Source organism: Antedon mediterranea, chromosome 8, assembly GCF_964355755.1.
Source record: "Antedon mediterranea chromosome 8, ecAntMedi1.1, whole genome shotgun sequence".
NCBI classification, from domain to species: Eukaryota; Metazoa; Echinodermata; class Crinoidea; order Comatulida; family Antedonidae; genus Antedon; species Antedon mediterranea.
In genome coordinates, this window is record NC_092677.1 from 27,725,129 (window position 1) to 27,746,823 (window position 21,695).

At 33.2% G+C, this 21,695-nt stretch overlaps 2 protein-coding genes across 2 annotated transcripts; both read left to right on the forward strand.

Moving 5' to 3' along the window:
* Positions 1-85: 85 nt before the first annotated feature.
* LOC140057754 (uncharacterized) lies at positions 86-12,268 on the forward strand. Its single transcript, XM_072103475.1, has 25 exons — positions 86-275; positions 778-1,028; positions 1,396-1,631; positions 1,951-1,989; positions 2,466-2,709; positions 2,934-3,129; positions 3,226-3,323; positions 3,521-3,700; positions 3,952-4,069; positions 4,169-4,258; positions 4,483-4,658; positions 4,855-5,015; positions 5,289-5,473; positions 5,845-5,901; positions 5,996-7,402; positions 7,850-8,008; positions 8,318-8,384; positions 8,644-8,708; positions 8,890-9,065; positions 9,415-9,575; positions 9,812-9,987; positions 10,160-10,213; positions 10,389-10,541; positions 10,903-11,045; positions 11,838-12,268. The coding sequence occupies exons 1-25, from the start codon at positions 86-88 to the stop codon at positions 12,105-12,107; spliced, it is 5,052 nt and encodes a 1,683-aa protein (XP_071959576.1). The 3' UTR covers positions 12,108-12,268.
* Positions 12,269-13,839: 1,571 nt separating this feature from the next.
* LOC140056863 (bifunctional polynucleotide phosphatase/kinase-like) lies at positions 13,840-21,231 on the forward strand. Its single transcript, XM_072102371.1, has 16 exons — positions 13,840-13,901; positions 14,488-14,624; positions 15,022-15,068; positions 15,249-15,743; positions 15,889-15,968; positions 16,114-16,171; positions 16,373-16,393; positions 16,646-16,732; positions 17,082-17,202; positions 17,386-17,546; positions 18,017-18,085; positions 18,231-18,258; positions 18,555-18,616; positions 18,938-19,047; positions 19,412-19,499; positions 20,195-21,231. Exons 2-16 carry the CDS (start codon positions 14,492-14,494, stop codon positions 20,384-20,386), a joined length of 1,752 nt encoding a protein of 583 aa, XP_071958472.1. The 5' UTR covers positions 13,840-13,901; positions 14,488-14,491; the 3' UTR covers positions 20,387-21,231.
* The last annotated feature ends 464 nt before the right edge of the window (positions 21,232-21,695 follow it).

A 21,695-nucleotide genomic window follows, 5' to 3' on the forward strand; every position in this document is an offset into this window, starting at 1 on the left:
TGGAATTGGAATGTCAGAGCCTTGCGCGTCCAATCGGAACAAATCTCTTTGTGTGTACGTTTGCATCACCACTACCGTAATAAACATGTCCAGTATGGTAATGTTTTTGTTAATTATTTCATATTTGATTGATGGTGGATTAGCAAGATTTGGTAGTCAACTAGATGATAAGATAATAGACTCAAAGTTTGAGATTATGGGAGAAGTGAGAATTGAAGAGTTCTCGGTGGTTAACGATGTTACAACACTGGAAGTGGTGGTTGAGGATACTATAGGTAAGGCCTTAGACGGACTAAGTGGGCCTAGGTTAGCATTTGTTATATTCTAGTATCTCTTCTAAGTGTTACTTCTTCGTATTATGTTAATGATCCCATTTCCAACATTAGAAACATTATAGAACATAAGATGTTACGGTTTACAAACGTTTACCAGAGGCAAGGTTGAAATTCTGGTTATAGGTTGTCGACAATGAGGAGTATATGTTAGTCACCGTAATCGCCATGAATCTATATCAATATTAGATTGTAACCTGGCATTGTTTATACCATGGACCTATAAATCAGATATAGGTTCATGTTTATACCAATAAGTTTACACCAAAAAAAGAGTAATGTTGACCAGTTTGTTATTGAAAATTTACGCATGGTTATTTTTAGTATGTGTTTAGGCATTAAGGGTCATCTGGACAAGAATATTGAATAATCTTGTATACTGAGATTTTACGTATTGGAACTAAAGTAACATTAAGATATTTAACAACTATTAACATTAATTTAGATATTGATGAATTATGGATTGTCGATTTTCAACCTCTGGACTATAACGACCAATTTCCCATTGTCCTAAAAAATGGTAGTCTCAGTTCCAGACGTACTGGTACATGTTCAAGCATTTACAGAGATGCCGACTGGGAAGATGACTATTTTGACGACAAATATTTTATGACGTCAGATGGACAAGGAGAAAAAGATTTCTACAATACATTTGTACGCGGTAACGTTACTGAATTAAACCAGCGACACAATGAAGTAAGTTGTTGTTTATTGATTTATTTTCTACAAATGATACATATATAATATATATTACTAATAAATCATAAATTATTTATTAATATAGATGGTGGTGAAAATAATTCTAGAACTAGACTTTAAGCAGAGACCACCATTAACAAAATAGAAAAAAAAACCCATTACATTACAATGAGATTGCTGTACAATAAACATATAAATGAATAAATAAATAGAACAAAATATTGTTACATTACCAAAATTAATTGTGTTTATATTGATTTATATAAATTGAAATCTGATAACTTTTCCACAAATACAACAATACTACCATAAACAATTTTGATTTTATTTTTAATAATCTTGCATTAAAATGTTATTATTTTAGATTGCATTTAATGGTGATTTAATTACTCTCCTTGATTGTCAACAAAAAGATGGAACAAAAGCTTGGAAATTTGAAATATTTTATGAAGAAATCCAATACCAATCATTGCTGTATGCCAGTAATGTGCGACCTATCACAGACAACTGGACACCAGGGCTAGGAACTAATCTTCAAGTGGCTTATGTGCAAACGCATTTTAAACTTATTTGGCGAATGTCTAGATTTGCTATTTTAAAGTATGTATAATTCATTTCAACATATTTTTACCATAAATAATTTTTTCTTTAACTTTAACTACATTTGTTTTACTGCAAAACGTATGAATTTTAATGTAAACGTTCATGATGTAGACACTACAAAAATATTGTGTATGATTACCACCCACACTCCCCCAGCCCCGACCCACCATTTCCCCAAAAAGTGTGATACATAATTGACAGGTTATTGAGAGTTGAAACTAACGCAAATAATATATTTAATATAAACTTTTTAAAACTAATACTGCAAAGGTATTATTGTAATTTAATAAGGTATTTGTGTTAAATGATTTCACAGTACAAGCTTGAGAACTAAGGATCCCAGTGATGATAGGCGGTAAGTGAATTTTCCTCAGCCTTTCAAGGTTAGTGTAAACAAGGAGGACTTCTTCCTCAAGCAATAAAAAAAAAAAAAAAATCTGATTATTTGAAGATTGTCACTAACCTCTTTTAAAACTTGTTAAAATCACAAATAATGTAATTATGTAGGATTAAATACCTAAATCAATTTTACTAAATTAACTGCAATTTGACCATGTATTATCATTTTCAGATTGTTCTAAATGTCTTTTTACTTTTTCAAATAGTGTATTAAATTATTCTTTGTATATATTTTTAATGTTATACAAGACCACCCGAGTGTGTTTATACATACTTGGGTGTCTATAGGCCTACAGTCTACTTGTCTGTAAAGTAAATCATATCCGGTAGATGTATTCTTTTTATTATTTTTATTGTCAATTTTTTCCCAAATAATTGTTTCTCATTATTAAATTCAATAGTATAAAATTATGATTTTTTTTCTACATACAGTTTTTTAATAATTGGACAACCAGAGATCATTGACGAAGTTGGTTTGATAACCGTTTTCTTTGATTTTGCTGTTGTTGATGTTGTGTATGAGAACGGTTCTCCGAATCCATCAAAAACCTACCTTACCATGGGAATCTCGACCACAATCACCGACGGTCAGTCCACCATGCTCTCCTTTAAAGATGACTCTCTGCAATACATACCAAGAAATAAAGGAAACGCGATTGATTTTATACATCAACAAGTAAGTCATTTTGAGGAGGCATTATTGGTGACATTTTGTACGAGAAATTCATTATGCGCACGCTTAGTAAAATATGAGCATAATGCAGATTAGAATGACTGTTAGACTCAATAGTTACGTAGTCGCATAAAAAACTAACTGAACTAGGTAACTTTTCCGTTGGCTTTTTTTCCTCGGTGTTTGTTGCTTCTTTGTGACACTATTGACCAATTGTTTATTTTTAGCCATCGTCTGATTTTGATGAAACACCAGCCTGTAAACCGTGGAAACTCGACGACGTTTGTGAGCAGTCCTGGTATTTTGAGTTTGAAATATCACTCAACTTAACTGGCATGACGCAAGACATTCCAGTCGATGCTACTGGAGATTTTGTATTTGCATTCTATACTTACCAATGTGATTACTTGCACAATAAAGCTGGTAAGTAATGTACTTAGAATTTGGATCCAAAATATTAAATTAATATCAGCATAAGTTTCTAATGTTGTGAAGATAGTAACAATGGTGTTTAAATAGACTGTGCTCTGCTTGATATCAACCCATGGTACCTGTCAGCTGACGTCACACTGCAAACAGTAGTTACAGTCATTGATGAAGAACAAGAAACGATTAGAGTGAGTTAAAGATTTCTCTTAGCTAGATCAAGGAAGATCTAGCGTAATCTAAATTTCTTCTGGTTTGATTGAAGTTAAACATGTTTACCCCTTTACACCATTATAGGCATATGTGTTGTATTATGTTTGTTTGTGGAAGATATTCTCAAAAGAATGAAATGCAAATCTAAATACAAATGTATTTTAACAATTTTCAGGTAAATGTGATTGAAGTATCAAACGACCAGGGTGATTTAAGAGGAGGAACAGATGTCGGGCACAATGACAATGTCACAATGACTGTAAACCTTTCACCGGCGTACCTTCGCAAGAGCTTCGTTCTTGAGTTGTCCTTGTTTATGGTGTGTTTCGGAGCCGAGTTTGTAGAGTCAACTCGGGTAAGTGTTTGTTTCAGTCATTGTCTGAGTTAAGGGTCTTTCACACCTGATCCGGAACGGTTTCGGTCCGGCGTCGTCAAATCAAATGTTTCCATTTCTCGCGGCTACGCGCATATCTAAATTTGTAAATTTAAAATGTTTTTCAACTTTTCTATTCCATTTCCATCAATTCATTGATTTTTTATTAAAATGGTATAATAACGTATCGATTAAATGAAAACTTTTAACCAAAGCCTCTTTCTTTTTTTAAGGGGTGCTTGGCTGCCGATGAGGATGATCGTTACACAGGATTTGTTTCCGATGATTTTGTTCTCGATTATGATCCAGCCACAGACCCAGTAGAGATGGCTGCTATGGCAGATTTTATAGGTAAGCGACTGTTGAGTATCCAAATCAACGTATGTTGCTTTTGGTAAATGGTATGTATTATATTAATTTATTGCATAGCAAAATAAATATTATTTTCAGAAAGTCAGCAATCGGAGGATGAAGAAGAGGCGACCGGAGTTGTTAATGACAAAGGTCAAATCTTAGATAATCCAGATGAAGATGGCTACCGTAAGTATACCACCTCAATAATAAATTAATTATGCACAATAAGGAACGTGTATCCTCATGCTCTGCCGTGTACCACATAGCTTTTAGTTGTTTCCAACGCATAGATTGAAGTGTCAATTTCAGTTTACACATTTTCCTGATTGACACCAATAAGACACGTACGATAGTATTATCTTGTATATATACAGACAATAATGACTGATGTGTTGTCTTCTTGTTTATAGAATGGACTTTGGTAATGAAGGCCACGGCTGGAATTGGTGAGGGACTCTATGACATCTGGACGAATCCGGGTGGATTGAATGAACTAGAACCAGATTCGCAGATTCTTAACGACGAATTTGTTGGACATTACAAAAACTCTATTGTAGATGAGTGGGATTTACTTCAAGTTAGGAAAGTCAGTGAAGAATTAATTAGATGAACTGTTTATTTTTCTAGAATAAGGGAAGTGAAACAATGATTGCTAAATATTGCTAAAAATCAAGTACACACACTATATGGAATCATGAAAATATAAGGAAACCTTTAATTCTGTAATTTTGTTGTTGTTGCTATAACCTGTATTATACTTTTGTGACTGCGCTTTATTGTAGGTAAAACTGGCATTATATACTGACGAAGAGGAAGTTGTGTATTTTATATTTGATGGTATTGGATCTACTGCCGATTCCTGGTTTTCTCAAAACTGTCTGATTGATACCACATTTACAGATTTAAATGCAGATATCTATGTCAACTACTTCTCAATTGCAGGGTATATTATAGTTTTCGTTACTTTCAAAACTGTGTTTAATATGAATTTATCTTTGTTGTAATTGAGCAGAATGTGTATAAATGCTTAATCGATCATTTAATATTAATAAATAAATATTATTAAATGAAGAATCACAATAATATACCCGGTTCTTCATTCAAATTCAATAAGACGTACCGAACACCAACAGATCTAAAAAAAGCGAGCTATTGTTGAATTTACCAATGAGTATATTTTATTTTAACTACGATAATGAAATTATTTTTATTTCAGTCATTCAAGAGCAAATCTTCATCGTCGTTGGTTCATTAATAAATCGTATGCAGATTGTGGCAACGATCGTGGTTGGTTCGCCGTTATCGATGGCGTTGGTGTCTGCCCTTGGGAGAACAATATAGGTGGTTCACCACCGCAGTTTTTATATTCTCCAGGAACCACTTACAACCGATGGAGACCAGGTTTGTTTGTTATTATTTATTTATACTGAGCAACCTCTTCAAAAAAATCTCAGAGGGCCCATTCAAGATCAGTGGTGTACTAGTACACCGGGGTAACCCCCTACTCGTCTAAAAAAAAAATGAACTAGTGCACTGGACCTACGGTTTATAATCCTTATCCGAGAAGACTCGTTCTAGCACCAGAACCATGGTTACCATTTTATTTGTTACAAATGTAGTATTATCCAATTGACTAGGCAAATAATGTTTGTGACGTCAACAAAAATGTGATTTCACTGATAATTATTGAAAATTAAATACATATCCATTTGTTTTTCATGTTTTCATATTTATCCATTTAAAAATAATAGTCTTTTAAAAATTTTTTGTAGATACTTCGCAATTTGCCGATGTCTTTGCCATTTTTGTTGAACATCAAAAGTTTCCTGGTAATGTATCTGTTTTTTTTCTTTCAGTTAATGTACTTTTTTTCAAACGATGTCTGTTGGCTTTTACTGACAAATGTATGTCTGTTATTTTCAGTTCCTTCCTTGGTATCGACAAGTTTTATCTATACGCAGGAGACGACCAACTTATATACATTGAACCGGGGCTTTTCGAAAGGTTCAAGGGGTGATACACCGCAATCAACAAACTTTAATTTATTAACAACAGATAATGAATATTCATCAACTCGTCATTTCATAATGGTTGCCAACGCAACTTCACAGTTTCCCGCCATCGTAACCGACGATGAAACAACCGAAAACAGTTTTACTGTAAATTCGATATTTTATGAAGTGAATCAAGAAATCATCAGTAATAACTTGTTAGAAAGATTTTATTCAGCAGTTTCTTTTCTTCCTTCTAATTTAATTTCATATATCGGTAATAGAAATCCTCAGAGACTGACGTGTCTTATGTTTGATGATGTGGAAGATCCAGCACAGTTTTTTTTAAAATACAAACCAGTATGGGTGAATATTGATCGAGGTCTCTTGGACTATTTCTTACGTTTGCGTGAGTTGTATAGATACCTTCTAAGCGTTTGTAACCACTTATTAGTCAATAATATTGATGCTCTAAGTTTACGAAGATCATCAATAAGTCAACTTGAAGATATTTTGCAAAATCCTGTAGTCGTGTATGAACTTTTATCTAGTAAGATTTACTTCCGGGAGATGGGCCTGCTGGACGATAATCTCTTCGCGGTTTTAAATGTTGCGACGTTATCGACAGAAATTGACGAAGCCGGTGAAGAGAAATGTAAACCTGTAATAGTGTACAACATTATTTATGTTATTGTTATTACACAGGACATGGAGTTAATCGATTTTATTGATCCTTTACTAAATTTAAACTTTGCGATTAATTTTATCTATGATCTAATTGAAACTACAGAAGTTCTGCTACCGACTGCCGTCTTTCAAACTTTAACAAATGGTGTTCTGAACGGGACATATAGTGACACTGAGGTCACTGTTAAAAACTTTATTTCCGACCTCTACGACTTTCTTGCGCCTGGACGCACTCTATCCATTCCATTCATAGATAATTACGAAGAAGAGTTCTACCGCTCATTTGTTAATATTGTTATTGGTCGAAAGGCTACTCTTAATGGAAAGAAACTTGTGCCCTCTCCATTCGAGACAACTGAACCCGAGTATATTGATGGTAAATTTAGGCAGGGGTATGTTGAAACTTGTCATATTAATTGGGATACAATTGTTCAGTTCTGGACATTTAATTCTCCGTATTATAAGGACGTTCCGGCTTTCAAAGGAGGGTGGGATAGTTGGGCAGATTGGGAAAGTTGTTCAGTAAAATGTGGAGGAGGATTACAAATACGAACACGCGAGTGCCTTGATGATATTAATGGTTGCTTTGGTGAATCTCTTCAGACAAGAGCGTGTAATCCACTACGATGTGAGATTTACATCAACAAGCAGAGTAAGTTGGATCCACTGGAGCACAGTGTATTAACATACGAACATTTCTTTTGTAAAAAAAAAATACTCCTTGATTTCAATATATATTTCTTGGTATATTTTGAATTTAAGTTGCTCAATTTATAGGGAAAAAATCGAATTCCTAACCGTTTTTTTTTTGTCAAAATCATTATTAGAGTTTAACATAATATGTGTCAGAATTGTATGTTTTTTCATAAGTATTATCTTAAGCGAACGCAAGTTATTAAAATCACTGATGTGGCTTGAAAAAAAAAAAGAAAAAAAAAGTTTAAATATTATTTTTCACAGTGTTTGTATTATTTCGCTTAATTAACTTGAAAACTATTACTTACTATTATTAAACTTGATAATTAGGGATTTCTCTCTATTCTGTATTCTGACATTTTCTATGTTGCAACTAAATGGAAAATGTTTTTCTTTTATAAAGATTTTGGAACTCAATTGGTTTTCATCAATTCGACTATGACGTCAGCAGAAGCTGTACAATATTGTGATGACGTAGGTAGTCATCTTCCAGATATTGATGATCTTGATTTAATGAAGGCTCTTTTAGATTACATGACTAATATGGAAGATACTTACATTGGTAAATTTGTAAACTTAACTAAAAACTGGCAATTGTACAATTTAAACAATTGCTTAATGTTCAATTTCAATATTAGCCGATTTCTGTTTGTTGTACTGTATTCCTTGCCCGATTCCATGTATATGTATAATAGCAACACCAATGTAAATAGGAAAACATGACATGATATAAACCATCAATATCTTTAACACTACAATATCATTGTCCACTGGTTAAATGATTTATGAACTTGACCTAAGTAAGAATTAATAACATAGTCCGAAATTTATAAGTACGGTGTAACATTATAGTGCGTTTCATATTCTTTAGAGGCTGTTTATGTACTTGCATCTTCCGAGGACGACTTAATTGAATCGAGTGAATGTAAATTGTTATTGTAAGTTGTTAATGTAATTTCTTTATACGAATATTTTATCATTAAATAAAATTATTATTAATTTGTTTAATAAAGTTAGTGTGATCAAAATGGCTCGCAAAGTCCTGTCTAAACTATCAAACTAGTTTGAAGTGTGGTGTGCCCAAATATAGTAGTAATATGACACCATCGTGTTCATATATATTTGTTTTTGTCACATAAGTTTTGATATTGTAGACAGAGCTTTAATAATATCAATAATCTTTTTTTTTTTTTATAGTTTTGACGGAAAAATAACGTCGGGAGAAGATTGTTCAGAACCTTTCAATCTATTTTGCCAGAGTGGTAATACATTTTGTTTTAGAGATTAAATTACTTTTTTTAATGAAAATTGTGAAACTAAACCGCTGATGAAAATCCTAAAATAGAATTGAGAATTGTAGTATGACTCATAATATTGAATTTCCAATCAGTAAAACAAAGAACCATGCAAGATACTACACAATTGTATTTATTCTCTTCTTAGATTATGTAAATGTTTTAAAAGTTGAAGCTGGCTCTGGAGTAAACGTGTATGACATTTGGACCGGATCTGATACCATTAGTGACGAAATAGGTACGACTGCTTCTAGCATATTCTCAACAGAAACTTTTAAAAGTCAGTTTGTTGAAGAATGGAACACAGATATATCAATCGAAGAGGTAAGACACACATCAATAATATAAGAGGGCATGGGCAATGGTCCAAATTAATTAATTTGGGAATTACAAAATCCTTTATTAAGTTAAAGGATTTTGGGAATTACAAGCTCCTTCCTTATGTTATTCTTTCCTTGAAGGAACTCCCACTTTCTATCAAATATTCACCAACTTTCGATTCTTTTAAAGTTAATGTTAAGGACACAGTGCTTATTTTTTCCTTCAGCTCTCCACTTCATCTTGTTTTTGCATCATGTTTGTTTTTATGTTCAGCTTATTTGTCTGCTAGAAGAAGGAATAAAATAAACAAATAAAATAAAATTAAAAAACATGCAAATACTACCTTTCGTAGGTTAGAATAATGCTACTTGATGATGACTTAAAATCTGTTTGGAAGATGACGTTTAATGGAAGTCTAACCGATAAGATTGACTGGTTCTCAGAAGAAAATGTTCTCACATCGCAGTACAACGATTTAGAAGACTCTGGAAAAACATTTTTCAGTATCCAAGGGTGAGTTGATGATTTGGAAGTTTGATGGTTACATAAAACAGGAAATAAAAAATATAATGGTTATATTACATCTTTCTGTGGATGAAGAGGTCTAATTGACGGTGTTTTCCAATCTTCAGGAATTTTGCATCTGTCCCAATTCCCCAAATTCCTGTTTATAGAGAAGAATGGCATTCTGCGTGATACGCATGCGTTAAGAAATATTCTTATTATTCATAAATGTGACTATTTTACAGCAATAAAAGAGCTGAAAGACGCTTCTATATAAATGACAATTGCCAAGGATGTCACTTAGACTCTGGATGGTTTATGGTTCTCGATAATCCAGGTCACTGCGCATGGGAAGAAAATTTCGCGAAGTCATCGCCACAATTTATGTATAGTGGCGGGAAAACACAAGAGGTTTGGGCAGGTAAATCCTATCCTATTTATATATCAGATTCAACATTTTATTGATGATTGAGTGACTCTATGATTCATTAACACTTTTAACGTTTAAAACATAATTTTGGAAAATAGAAAGATGAAAGTAAACTTGTATTTTTTTAAATGGCATGTTCTATTTTTACATTTTTTTATTATAGAAAATGACAATTTTGCACGAATGTTTGTTATCTCGCTTAAATTCAGAAATGAAGGTAAGGTATTTACAGTATTGTTTTTTTTAAGTGCGAGTTTAGGTGACGCCATATAGGGGCATCGGGAAATGTGCATCGTCTTTAAAACACGCGCTTGAAATACCGTGACACTACCACTATACTAATGCATCACATACTTTTTTTTCTACATCAATATTTGTATTCTTTTTGGAAGCTGGTCGTCAGAGAGGCTATGTTGGTGCAGTAGCGGAGAGGTACAGAGCTGATTCGGTAACACCACCAACAGAGGGACAACAATTAAACTTTGCCGAATACGACCGAGAACAAGCTTTACATGAAACTCAGTTCACCAATAAAGCAATGTCGGGTGAGATTCTACTACCGGATTTAACTGGGGGCTAAAAAAGCTTTTTCCCCCACCCTAAAATTAAACAGATAATGTATAAATTAATAATAAAATAATGACTATTTTTATTTTTCTTCAACCCGACCGATCGTTTTATCATTTATGAAATATTTAGCCCCCCTAATCAATAATTCTAGATCCCCCCAGATTACAGTTTTTGCAGTTCCAAACTGTAACTGTATGTTTATACGCAAAATTACAATTACAATCCACAATGGAATAGCCATCGCTTTTTATTGGGTCAATTCGCTTATGTTGCGCCTTACTTCCCTGTATTGCGTCCTAGTGAGAACAGTGAAATTTACTTTATTCGATTCAATAGGAGTAACTGCAGAGTACACGTTGACGGCAGTTTATAGTTTAACACCCCAAAACAGTCGACGAAAACGACAGGCACAAGAAGATGATGACGATTATTATCGCCGTCATCGACGAAGTTTGGACGAGGCTGTTAAGAAACCTCAGGTATATTACCAACATAAAATTCCTCTACAAATTACTAAATTTTTATTTAATAAAACTTTCAAATCTTTCCTTATTTCTAAATATTAATGCTTCCCCCTGGTGATGTGTGTTCGTGTATGTATGTGTGTGTTTGTGCATGTTCTGTATGTAGTGTCTGTTTGTGTTGTGATTCGTGTCCTGTAAGTTTGTTTGTTGTGTTATTTATTACTTCATTGTGTGGGCTTCCACATCACAGGCTGTTGCACATGTTGCTGTTCTTTTTATATAAGGTTTATTTGATGTTATCAATATATAAAACCAATTTAAAAAAAAAAAGGAAAAAGGAAGTGAATATTAGTCTATAATTTATTGGCTATATATATATATGTATATTTATGAAATATATTATTTGAAACTCGTATTCTTTTTTAATACCTTATTTATTTGTTTTATTGTTATTGAGTGAAAGAAAGAAAATAAATGTTGACGTTGAATTGAATTCCACTTAACTGTTAATTGCAGATATTTCATATTTTGAATTATTTTATTTTGTTTTGCAACGCAAATGAAGTATCCGCAATGCAAGGTTGACTCAATCGACGGATAACAAAACTCTTCTCTGACTGCTGAAAACGCTGCTATAGCCCACTTTTGTTTAAAAAAAGTAGAATTATTCCTACACCGAAATACAGTAGAACTCATAAGGGGACCCAACAATTTGTCACAATAACGCTGTTCTCCGAACAACGGTGTAGGCCTACCGAACCTAGAAAATTGAAAGTTACCAATTAATGATTTAACTACTTTTTTCAGCTTCGGAACATCAGATTCTCATTTCTTGGATGTCCTGAAGACTCAACATTCAACCCGATAGACAGGACCTGCTACTGCAATACAATAGGTCACGTGGTGCAACGAATCCCTTACAAATGTGCACCACCAACAAGGAAAATAAAAATTGATAAAGATAAAATAGAAATTATAATCGAAGGGGATCGTAGTAAACCAAATTCGTCAACTAAAAAACAATTATTTTTTTACCAAACATTTATCTTTGTCTGTCTTGGTATAATTATACCGTAATACTACCTAAAATAAAGTCAGGTATCAATGATCTAGAATTATTTGTTAGTATGGTAGGCCTATCATCATGTTGGTTTATGGATTAAGAATACATTTCTATTTATTATAAAATTTAAATCTTTGCAATGTTAATTATTACCCCACTAATTTTCCGTCAAAAGCAGAACAAGCGCCGTGTGAAATAAGTCTTTCTTAAAAGTGTTACTAAAGGAATTTTCTCGTAATGTTATAAGATAGGAAATTACCAGACTTTATACCCGGAGCTACCCTTTAAACAGAGCCATATAATTATAATATAATAATATATATGCAGATCAAATTGTGTCAAACTTGTCTCCATTAATGCATGTAACTGATAAACTGATAAACTGATAAAATACTTTTATTGCAACTTTTGGGTTGAATTATACAAAAATATATACTTATACTTAAATGAAAAAATATATCAAATCCATCAACGATATAAATCAAATAACACAAAAACATCGAAGAACAGACAAACTGAAGTCAAGTCAGGGAACGAAGCGACTGTGCAGGGATATATATGTATGCTTACCACTTGTGAAAGAGACCAAAGTTTACAATAACATTTTTTGATCGTTCCGTTTTTATTTTTGGAATGCAAAATTCTTTAACTTGTCTTAAATTGTATCTAAATTTTGGCGCTTTTGGAAGAAGGTGAAGGTAGTCTATGGGAAGGGTTTTAAAGTTTCTGATAGTAATCCTTGCACAGTCTAGTTCGACGTTCACATAGCACAGGCACATTACATTGAGCCATTGCTTTGTTGTAACTGAGCTCTGGGAACGTGATTCTAAGCGCCCTTCGTTGGATACTTTCCAGTTGGTCAGACTGCAATTTAGTTAATAAACGGGGACGGCGTATTCTAGTACAGGTAAAGTATAGGAGCAACAAAATACTTTCAACTTTTTCTTATATTAAATTTTACGGTGAAATATCGACGTGCACAGCGTACACAGAAGTACTTGTGTATATAGCAACACTATAACACTATAACACTATAACACTTTATTATTTTATTTAGTCATCAAAGCATGCATTATGAATTGAAAATATTACATAATTGTTATTAATAGGACGTAGTTATGGGATGTTTTGTTCCAAAATCAATCAATCGAACGTTATAATGTACTAGCGCACGCGCGCGCAATATTCTTTGCCGCAAGTACTTCTGTACGCTGTGCACATCGATATTTCATCGTAAAATGTGCAATTACATTTTTTTTAATACAAGAAAAAATTGAAAGTATTTTGTTGCTCCTATACTTTACATGCATTAATGCAGACAAGTTTGACACATTTTGATCTGCATATCACGTGACTATAATCCAATGTCGTAACTCTTTATATATATGGCTCTGCCTTTAATTAAAAAACAGCGCCCTCTATCATTAGCACCCTCAATCATTAGCGCCCTCTGTTAATTATTCATTATTATAACGGTCATGTGAAGTAGGGTATGCAACCTAATCATTTTATAACAAATGCAACTAAAAGCAATAATTGAATGTTCATATTTGTTTGGTCCAATGTTTGGCACCGAAATAAAAATGCTACTTAAAAATTTAATTTCAGAACGGTACAAAACTATCTTTACAAAACATTAATTCCATTGATTGTATATAGCAACACTATAACACTATAACACTATAACACTAATAGCGCCCTCTATCATATATTATTAACTTTTGCTGCTGCTGCTACTCTGCAAAACAACAAGTGTGAGTACGACGTGTGTGCCTGTCTACTACTGTACTGCTAGTTAGTAAATGAAGGTAGGCCTATGTTATGTAATCATTATTATTGTAATAAGCAGATAAAGTACTTAAGTTGATCTACTACTAGACCTAGAGAAGCATAGGAGTAGTCAAACAAATGAGTAGAGCCTTCTAAATCTAGGGTCCACACTAGTACTAAAACTAGACTAGCTGGGCCTAGGCCTAGCCCTAGTAGTAGTAGCTAGAAGAGAGACCTTGGCTAGGCCTAGTAGGCCTACTCTACTATTATAGTAGTACTCTAGCTAGCCAGCGTAGGCCTACCTGTCACTCTTTAGCTAGAGGCCTTGGGCAAGCTAGATACTAGCCCTTGCTTGGTTCCCACTAGAATGTAACGCAAGGACGTAAACGCAACGCAAGCGTTTTAACCAATGACAAGCGAAGTTATAGACAGTTAGCAATAACAAGCGTATAAACCATCATCGCTTGTGTTTGGTCAATTCACTTGCTCGCTCGCTAGTGGGAACCACGCTTTATTTGGGGCCCGAGTTGTCCGACCTACGGTATCACAACAATTACAGAATAAAAAAAATGCCAAGAAGGATTGTAAAATAATGTATTTCAATATAAATTAATTTTTTTACAGAACAATGAGCCACATAGCTTTCTTTGAATGTGTCAATGGAAGTCATGAACGAATTCGGCTACCTCATCTCAAAGCTGTTATGATTGGTCGAGGTCCACATACAAAAATTAAGGACAAACGTTTATCAAGACAACAATGTAAGTAAGTATTGACCCAAGTTTTGATAAAAACAATACCATCATTCTCTGCATAAAAACAATACCATCATTCTCTTCATAAAAAATGCATATATGTAATTCTTATATAATAATAATAATTTATTTGGAAGCAACACTTTTGAAATAGTGGCACACTTCTTGAATGAAGGTGCGTCCAGAGTAAGTAAAATAAAAGTTAGAAGAAAAAAATAGGTCTATTTATGAAAAGGAAATTATGTACAAGATATAAAAAATTAACAAAACATTAACAAAAGTATAATACTTGACAAGGAAACTTAAACCTAATTATGTGCAAGATATAAAAATAACAAAAGTAATACAGGATTTAAAAAGCAAAGAACTAATCATTCTAACTGAATAATGTTGTCTTTTATAGTTGAACTTACAGCCAATTGCAGCAACCAAACAGTTGAACTGAGACAGGTAACTCTTTCAATGTACTTAAATTCAATGAAAAAAAAAATATTAAAAACTGCCCTTTAATAAATGTACTTTTTAATGTGTGAAATGAAATACAGTACCAACAATTGTGATTATTCGTACAGTAACTCTGTACCATCCTACAAAATGCATTTATTCACGAGTAACTCTGTACCATTTCAGATAGGTGGAAATGCTTCGTGTGTGGAAGATAAAGAAGTTAAAGCAGGGAACACTGTCATTTTAAATGATAGTACTGAGATTCAATTACTACCTGACTTGTACTCATATCGTATTGTGTTTGAGATATCCAGTAAAAAGACATCTACAGATGTTGAAACAGACTCATCTGCACACTCAACAAACAAGAGAAAGATCCAAGAAACGGAGGGAGAACCAAACTTGAAACGAGTTTGCAAAAACAAACCAACAAAAAATGAGGATTCAGTTGAAAGTAATCCAGAATCTGTTAGTGACAAATTAAAATGGTTGCAGGACCAAGCAGCAAAAAGTAAAACTAATATAAATAAAGACTTGCCATCCTCAAATGATGGAAACAAATATGAAAATGAATCCATTACAACTGATGCCAACATTAAACCATGCCAAAAAGCCAAGTGGGAGGAGTTGAAGAAATTGATTGTCCACACAAGTAAAGGCGTATGTGCTAGTAGCAAGGTATGTCACCTGCTCTCTCATCTTAAATAACTCATTTTGATTTTGGTATGTTTTTCTAATATGCTATTCCATGACACTATTAGACAATATATGAAAATAACAATTACTTAATTGAATTCTTTTTTTTCTCCAAAAAAATGTATAGATTGCTGGTTTTGATATTGATGGCACAATCATTACCACTAAGTCTGGCAAAGTCTTTCCACAAAACATTGATGATTGGCGGTAAGTCTTTTGGAGCTGTGTTCACCAATCCCACCAAGTATTTCAAGCGGATCCATCAACAACAAAAAACAAACAAAGATAATCATTGTATCACATAACTTGTCATATAAATCAAATTAAATATTGTTTTTTTTTTTAAACTTAGAATCAACTTTCAAAATATTCAAAAAAAGATACAGTCACTTCATAAAGATGGTTTTAAGGTGAGATGCCTGCTAATCAAGTTATGAACCCTTTAATCCAGTAGCTTTACATACATTGTATGCTATCTACTGAATAATGTTAGTTTTAATCTCTTATGCCAATATACTTACACGATTCACAAGTTAGTTGGCAAATTGATGTTATACTATGTAATGTAATATAAAATGTTACTCTTTTAAGATCATTTTCTGTCTTTTTAGATTGTGTTTTTCACCAATCAGGTAAGTGATATAATTACCCAGTTACAAAGTCAGACATTTAATTTATATAGAGACTGGAAACAAACACTTAATGACATCCATCAACTCTGAAAAAGGTTTTCAAAATTCTCATTCTGGTTGACATTCTTTTGAACTTTTTTGTTTTTCTTATGTGGGTTCATCCCACTTTTATTTCATCATTTTTTTAAATATTTAAATACATTGTATCTAATAAATAAAATCAATAAATATATGTATTTTGAACTTTACTAGCTTGGAATTGGCAGAGGAAAACTTAAAGTAGAGGATGCTAAGAAGAAATTTGAAAAAGTTTTAGAAACTATTGGTATTCCCATTCAGGTGAGAGTTAAGGGCGACACTCACTTGTTTAAGAAGGGCACTCACTTGTTTAAGAGGGACACTCACTTGTTTAAGAGGGGCACTCACTTGTTTAAGAGGGGCACTCACTTGTTTAAGAGGGGCACTCACTTGTTTTAAAAGGGGCACTCACTTGTTTAAGAGGGGCACTCACTTGTTTAAGAGGACACTCACTTGTTTAAGAGGGGCACTCACATGTTTAAGAGGGGCACTCATTTGTTTAAAAGGGGCACTCACTTGTTTAAGAGGGGCACTCACATGTTTAAGAGGACACTCACTTGTTTAACTCACTTCTTTAATATTTGATAGGGACACTCGTTTCTTTTTTCAGATTTTTATAGCAACAGGATATGGTATGTATCGTAAGCCTGCTATTGGTATGTGGGAGCATCTCGTACAGAAGGCCAATGATGGTGTTCCCATCAATATTCAGGACAGTTTTTATGTTGGAGGTAATGGAAAAACTTTATTGATTATTATTAATTGGTCAGATGTTTTGCCATATTGTTATTTTTTTCTTCTTAATGTACTGGGTACAGGTAGTACATGTCAGAATAGGGGAAAGGATCTGACCAATTAATTTAACTTAATTATTCAATATAATTTTAACATCTTTTAATTGTTTTACTAATTAGATGCAGCTGGTCGTCCAGTTTCATGGTGTCCTGGTAAGAAAAAGGACTTTTCCAAGAGTGATCGCTTATTTGCTTTGAACATTGGTCTTTCATTTCACACACCCGAGGAGTACTTCTTGGGCTACCCAAAAGCTAGATTTGACATGCCAGACTTTGACCCTGTAAGTGTGTATAACTGTTGGTGGAGTGCAGTTATTTTATACATCAATGCTTAGCGTTAGTTATACAATGTTTTGCTAATCTCTTATTTCTTGTAAATCCCTGATTGTCATTGCAAGCAAGGACGAGCCAGTAAATTAACCAATCATGCAGGGAATAATTTCGCCAGTGTAGCATAGCAAAAAGCTATACAAAACAACCTTCTTGCTACACATTTCTAACATTGTGTAGCAAAAAATACAAAACAAACTATGTTTCTCGACTAAAAAATCAGTTTGATTAGCAATAATTGCTAAACAAAATTTTAAAATGAAATTTTTCCCTGTCATGACAAGATGGATCATCTGAACTGTTGCTTGCGATTGGTCAACTAACTTGCGTTGTACTTATGTCATTGTGTTGCGTCCAAGTGGCAACAAAGCTTTAGGAGCTGTATTTCTGTTTAAAATTGTAACTTTTATATATTTTCTAGAAATCTTTTGACACTACAATGCCTCTGTTTAAACAGCCAGATGGAAAGTTAGTATCAAAGGATATGGAGGTATGGTTCTTAGTTTCTGTTCACACATTTTTAGTTACCAATTTGCATTCATTGTCCCTGTATGTCCACACACAAACCAAATTTAACCAATAATAAACACTGTGTGTTTCATGATTATGTTTTTTCTTGTATTTCTTTACAAAAGGTGATTGTTCTTGTGGGATCTCCTGCTTGTAAGTGATAATATTGATTTTACCTTAATGAAAATACAAGAATATCATCACACATAAAATCATAAGTATAATAGAACTTTCAATTGCAACAACCTATGACCTAGGTCAATTAGTTCAGGTCAACAGAAGTGTCATTGGTTGTCTCCTTAAAATGACACATCTGTGTCAAGGTGGGGAGCAAGGACGCCTGTCCCAACATGTTCAATGAATTAACGTGATATAGATAGGTCGTTGGTCAAAAGTTTTCTATTGAAAATGATTAAAAATCAACTTATGGTATCTTATTCTGTCTACAGCTGGTAAAAGTACATTTGTTGCTACTCATCTTAGCAAACATAACTATGTTCATGTCAATCGAGTAAGTTCTTATTATTAACTTTATTGCATATTAAAAATACCACATATTAGAAAAATAAATAAATTAATATAAAATCACAGTACAAAATACAAATAATTGTGCAGCTCAAAAGAAAGCTAAACTGGTATTGGTATTGGTACGGGTATTGGTATTGGTATTGGTACGGGTATTGGTATTGGTATTGGTACGGGTATTGGTATTGGTATTGGTACGGGTATTGGTATTGGTATTGGTACGGGTATTGGTATTGGTACTGGTATTGGGTACAAAAACGTATATACAATTTTAAAGAAATTTAATCTTTACTTTATTTATTTAAAGGATATGTTAGGAAGCTGGCAGAAATGTGTGGCTGAATGTAGCAAAGCCTTGAAGAGTGGCAAGAGTGTGGTGATTGACAACACAAACCCAGATGTTGAGTCTCGCAAACGGTAACAAGTGTCTTCTTAACTTCTGTTTACACTATCAAACTTAATGTGATGTACCCATATATATGACACAATGACATCATATCACTACCATATTTGGGCACATCACACATATTTTGTCAAATAAGTTTGATAGTGTAGACAGAGCTTTGCATAATAATTAGCGTAATAAATAGTTGCATGTTCTACTCATAAACATTTATTATTTGTATAATATGAAAAAATATAATTTAAAATTGTTAATAGAACTAATAGTATAAAATAGACAATAGTACATTTAAATTTAAAAAGAATTAAAATCTAGAAATTGCTTATAACAAAATAATGGTGATCTTATTGTTAATTTATTATACTCTTGTTTCTTTAGTTATATTTCGTGTGCTAATTCAGCCTCGGTTGCTTGTAGATGTTTTGTGTTTGCAACAACAATTACACATTGCTTTCATAATGAAAGAGTAAGTAAATTTATTAATTTATGAGTTGATGGCTTTATAATCTCATAGACTTTGGTTCAAATCGGGTTCATCGTCAATCTGTACCAGGATTTTCTACCATAAGGCACATATTTTAGTAATAAGGTACATATACTGTAGTGGATCCTTCCATTCCTTCCAATCTCAAGGTCCAGGGTTCAATCATGACCTAGTGTCAGGTTTTACAACTCATGACTCTTTCAACTCCACTCCCTAAAGCTTGGTTCCCACTAGAACGTAATGCAAGGATGTAAACGCAACGCAAGCGTTTTAACCAATGACAAGCGAAGTTATAGACAGTTAGCAATCACAAGCGAATAAGCCATCGCTTGTGATTAGTCAATTCACTTGCGTTGCGTTACGTCCTTGTGTTGCGTCGCTAGTGGGAACCACGCTTCAATGAGAATTTATATAAGCATGATAAATTACAATATAGTATCCAAGTTGCTCGCTGTTGGATGTGTATGAAATGAAAATAAATTTAAAAAACCCCAACCAATATTTACATTATTTGTTGTATTTTTTTGTAAATAATAATGTAGTATGATTTATTGACTTCTCTTCCTAAGTTAATGTAACTGCGCTCTAATATTACATATCTCCTTCAGCCCTTATATGCCGTTTCCTTATTGTTTTTATTAAGAATTTGTTATTAACAAGTTACTTTGTTGTTATAGTTTCGGCAACTAACACAGACGTCATCCCAGCATGCACCATTGACGGATATGATATTTCACTCCTACAAGAATAAGTTTGTTTATCCAACGGTCTGCGAAGGGTTTCAGGAAGTATTGGATGTGAACTTTGTGGCAAATTACAGCGATAACAAACAAAAATACCTATATCAACAATACCTTCTTGAAAAATAGACTACTATATCTAATGCTGAATGCAGTATGGCCCCTCAGTCTCTCAAGGCTTAATATGCTAAGACCAGTATTCACTTTGACACTTATACTATATCTAATGCTGAATGCAGTATGGCCCCTCAGTCTCTCAAGGCTTAATATGCTAAGACCAGTATTCACTTTGACACTTATACTATATCTAATGCTGAATGCAGTATGGCCCCTCAGTCTCTCAAGGCTTAATATGCTAAGACCAGTATTCACTTTGACACTTATTTAAAACATAACTAGCTTCTATGTTTGCATAAAATATATGCACATATATAGCAATTGAATTGAATTTGAAGTCCATTTTTATCAATGGCGACTCTTTTACTACTCTTTCACTCCAGTATCACTATAATAAATGAAATGAGTTATCACGTAATGTGGTCTGTTAAAAAATTCCTGTTCAGGGATTTTGTTTGAAAAATGGCCAAATTACGCACTTTTTAAAATACTATTTTTATGCGATATTATTGCTATATGTGCACATATATTGCTTTATAGACCTATAGTGATGATTTAAGTCAAAAGATAAAATGGTCGAATATCGGCCATTTGAAAAAAAAAAAACCCCATACTATTATTAGGGATTTTTTCGAAAAATGGCCAAAATACGCACTTTTTAAAATGCTATTATTATGCAATAATATTGCTATATATGCGCATATATTATCATGTTATAGACCTATAATAACCATTTATGTCAAAAAATAAAAAAGTCGAAATTGAATATAAACATGCATAATAAAAATGTGCTATAGTAACAATTTTTATCGAAAAATAAAATGGTCGAAAACTGGCCATCTTTAGTTGAGTGCAACGCGACTCTACAGCTCACTATGTCGGTTGGTCGGTCGGTCGGTCGGTCGGTAAACACTAACTTGTATATGGTCTTGTCTTGATATCAGTTTCATCTAGCAAAGTCAATTTTTCACAGTATATTCCTTATGGCCAGGAATCGATGTGATTATGTTTTCACGGTGCGCAACGAAATCATATCTTCACAAGCATGAATCGCAATTAAATAAAATTTGGTACTCATAATTTTCAGGGCATAAATCACCATATGGCATTACAATTACGTGCGTAATGTAATATAGTGTTATGAGGTTTCTGAATTGTAATGAAGACTCTACTCGCTTGACTTTAGTAACACATATATTGTTTATTCAATAATACGTTATATACTCAATACAATATAGAAACAGGAACAGAGGATACAGTGATGCTGTCGGTGAGGTGTGAGTGTAGATGTTCTTCTGAAGAAGTGGCTGTGAGGTGTGTC

Bases quoted from the DNA above. Each gene is read 5' to 3' on its own strand.
- LOC140057754 (XM_072103475.1), top strand. From the start codon at position 86: ATGTCCAGTATGGTAATGTTTTTGTTAATTATTTCATATTTGATTGAT. The intron at 4,659-4,854 runs GTCAGTGAAGAA...GCTTTATTGTAG, and splicing joins ATTTACTTCAAGTTAGGAAA to GTAAAACTGGCATTATATAC. The intron at 7,403-7,849 runs GTAAGTTGGATC...TCTTTTATAAAG, and splicing joins GATTTACATCAACAAGCAGA to ATTTTGGAACTCAATTGGTT.
- LOC140056863 (XM_072102371.1), top strand. From the start codon at position 14,492: ATGAGCCACATAGCTTTCTTTGAATGTGTCAATGGAAGTCATGAACGA. The intron at 19,048-19,411 runs GTAACAAGTGTC...TTGTTTCTTTAG, and splicing joins GATGTTGAGTCTCGCAAACG to TTATATTTCGTGTGCTAATT. The intron at 19,500-20,194 runs GTAAGTAAATTT...TTGTTGTTATAG, and splicing joins ATTGCTTTCATAATGAAAGA to TTTCGGCAACTAACACAGAC.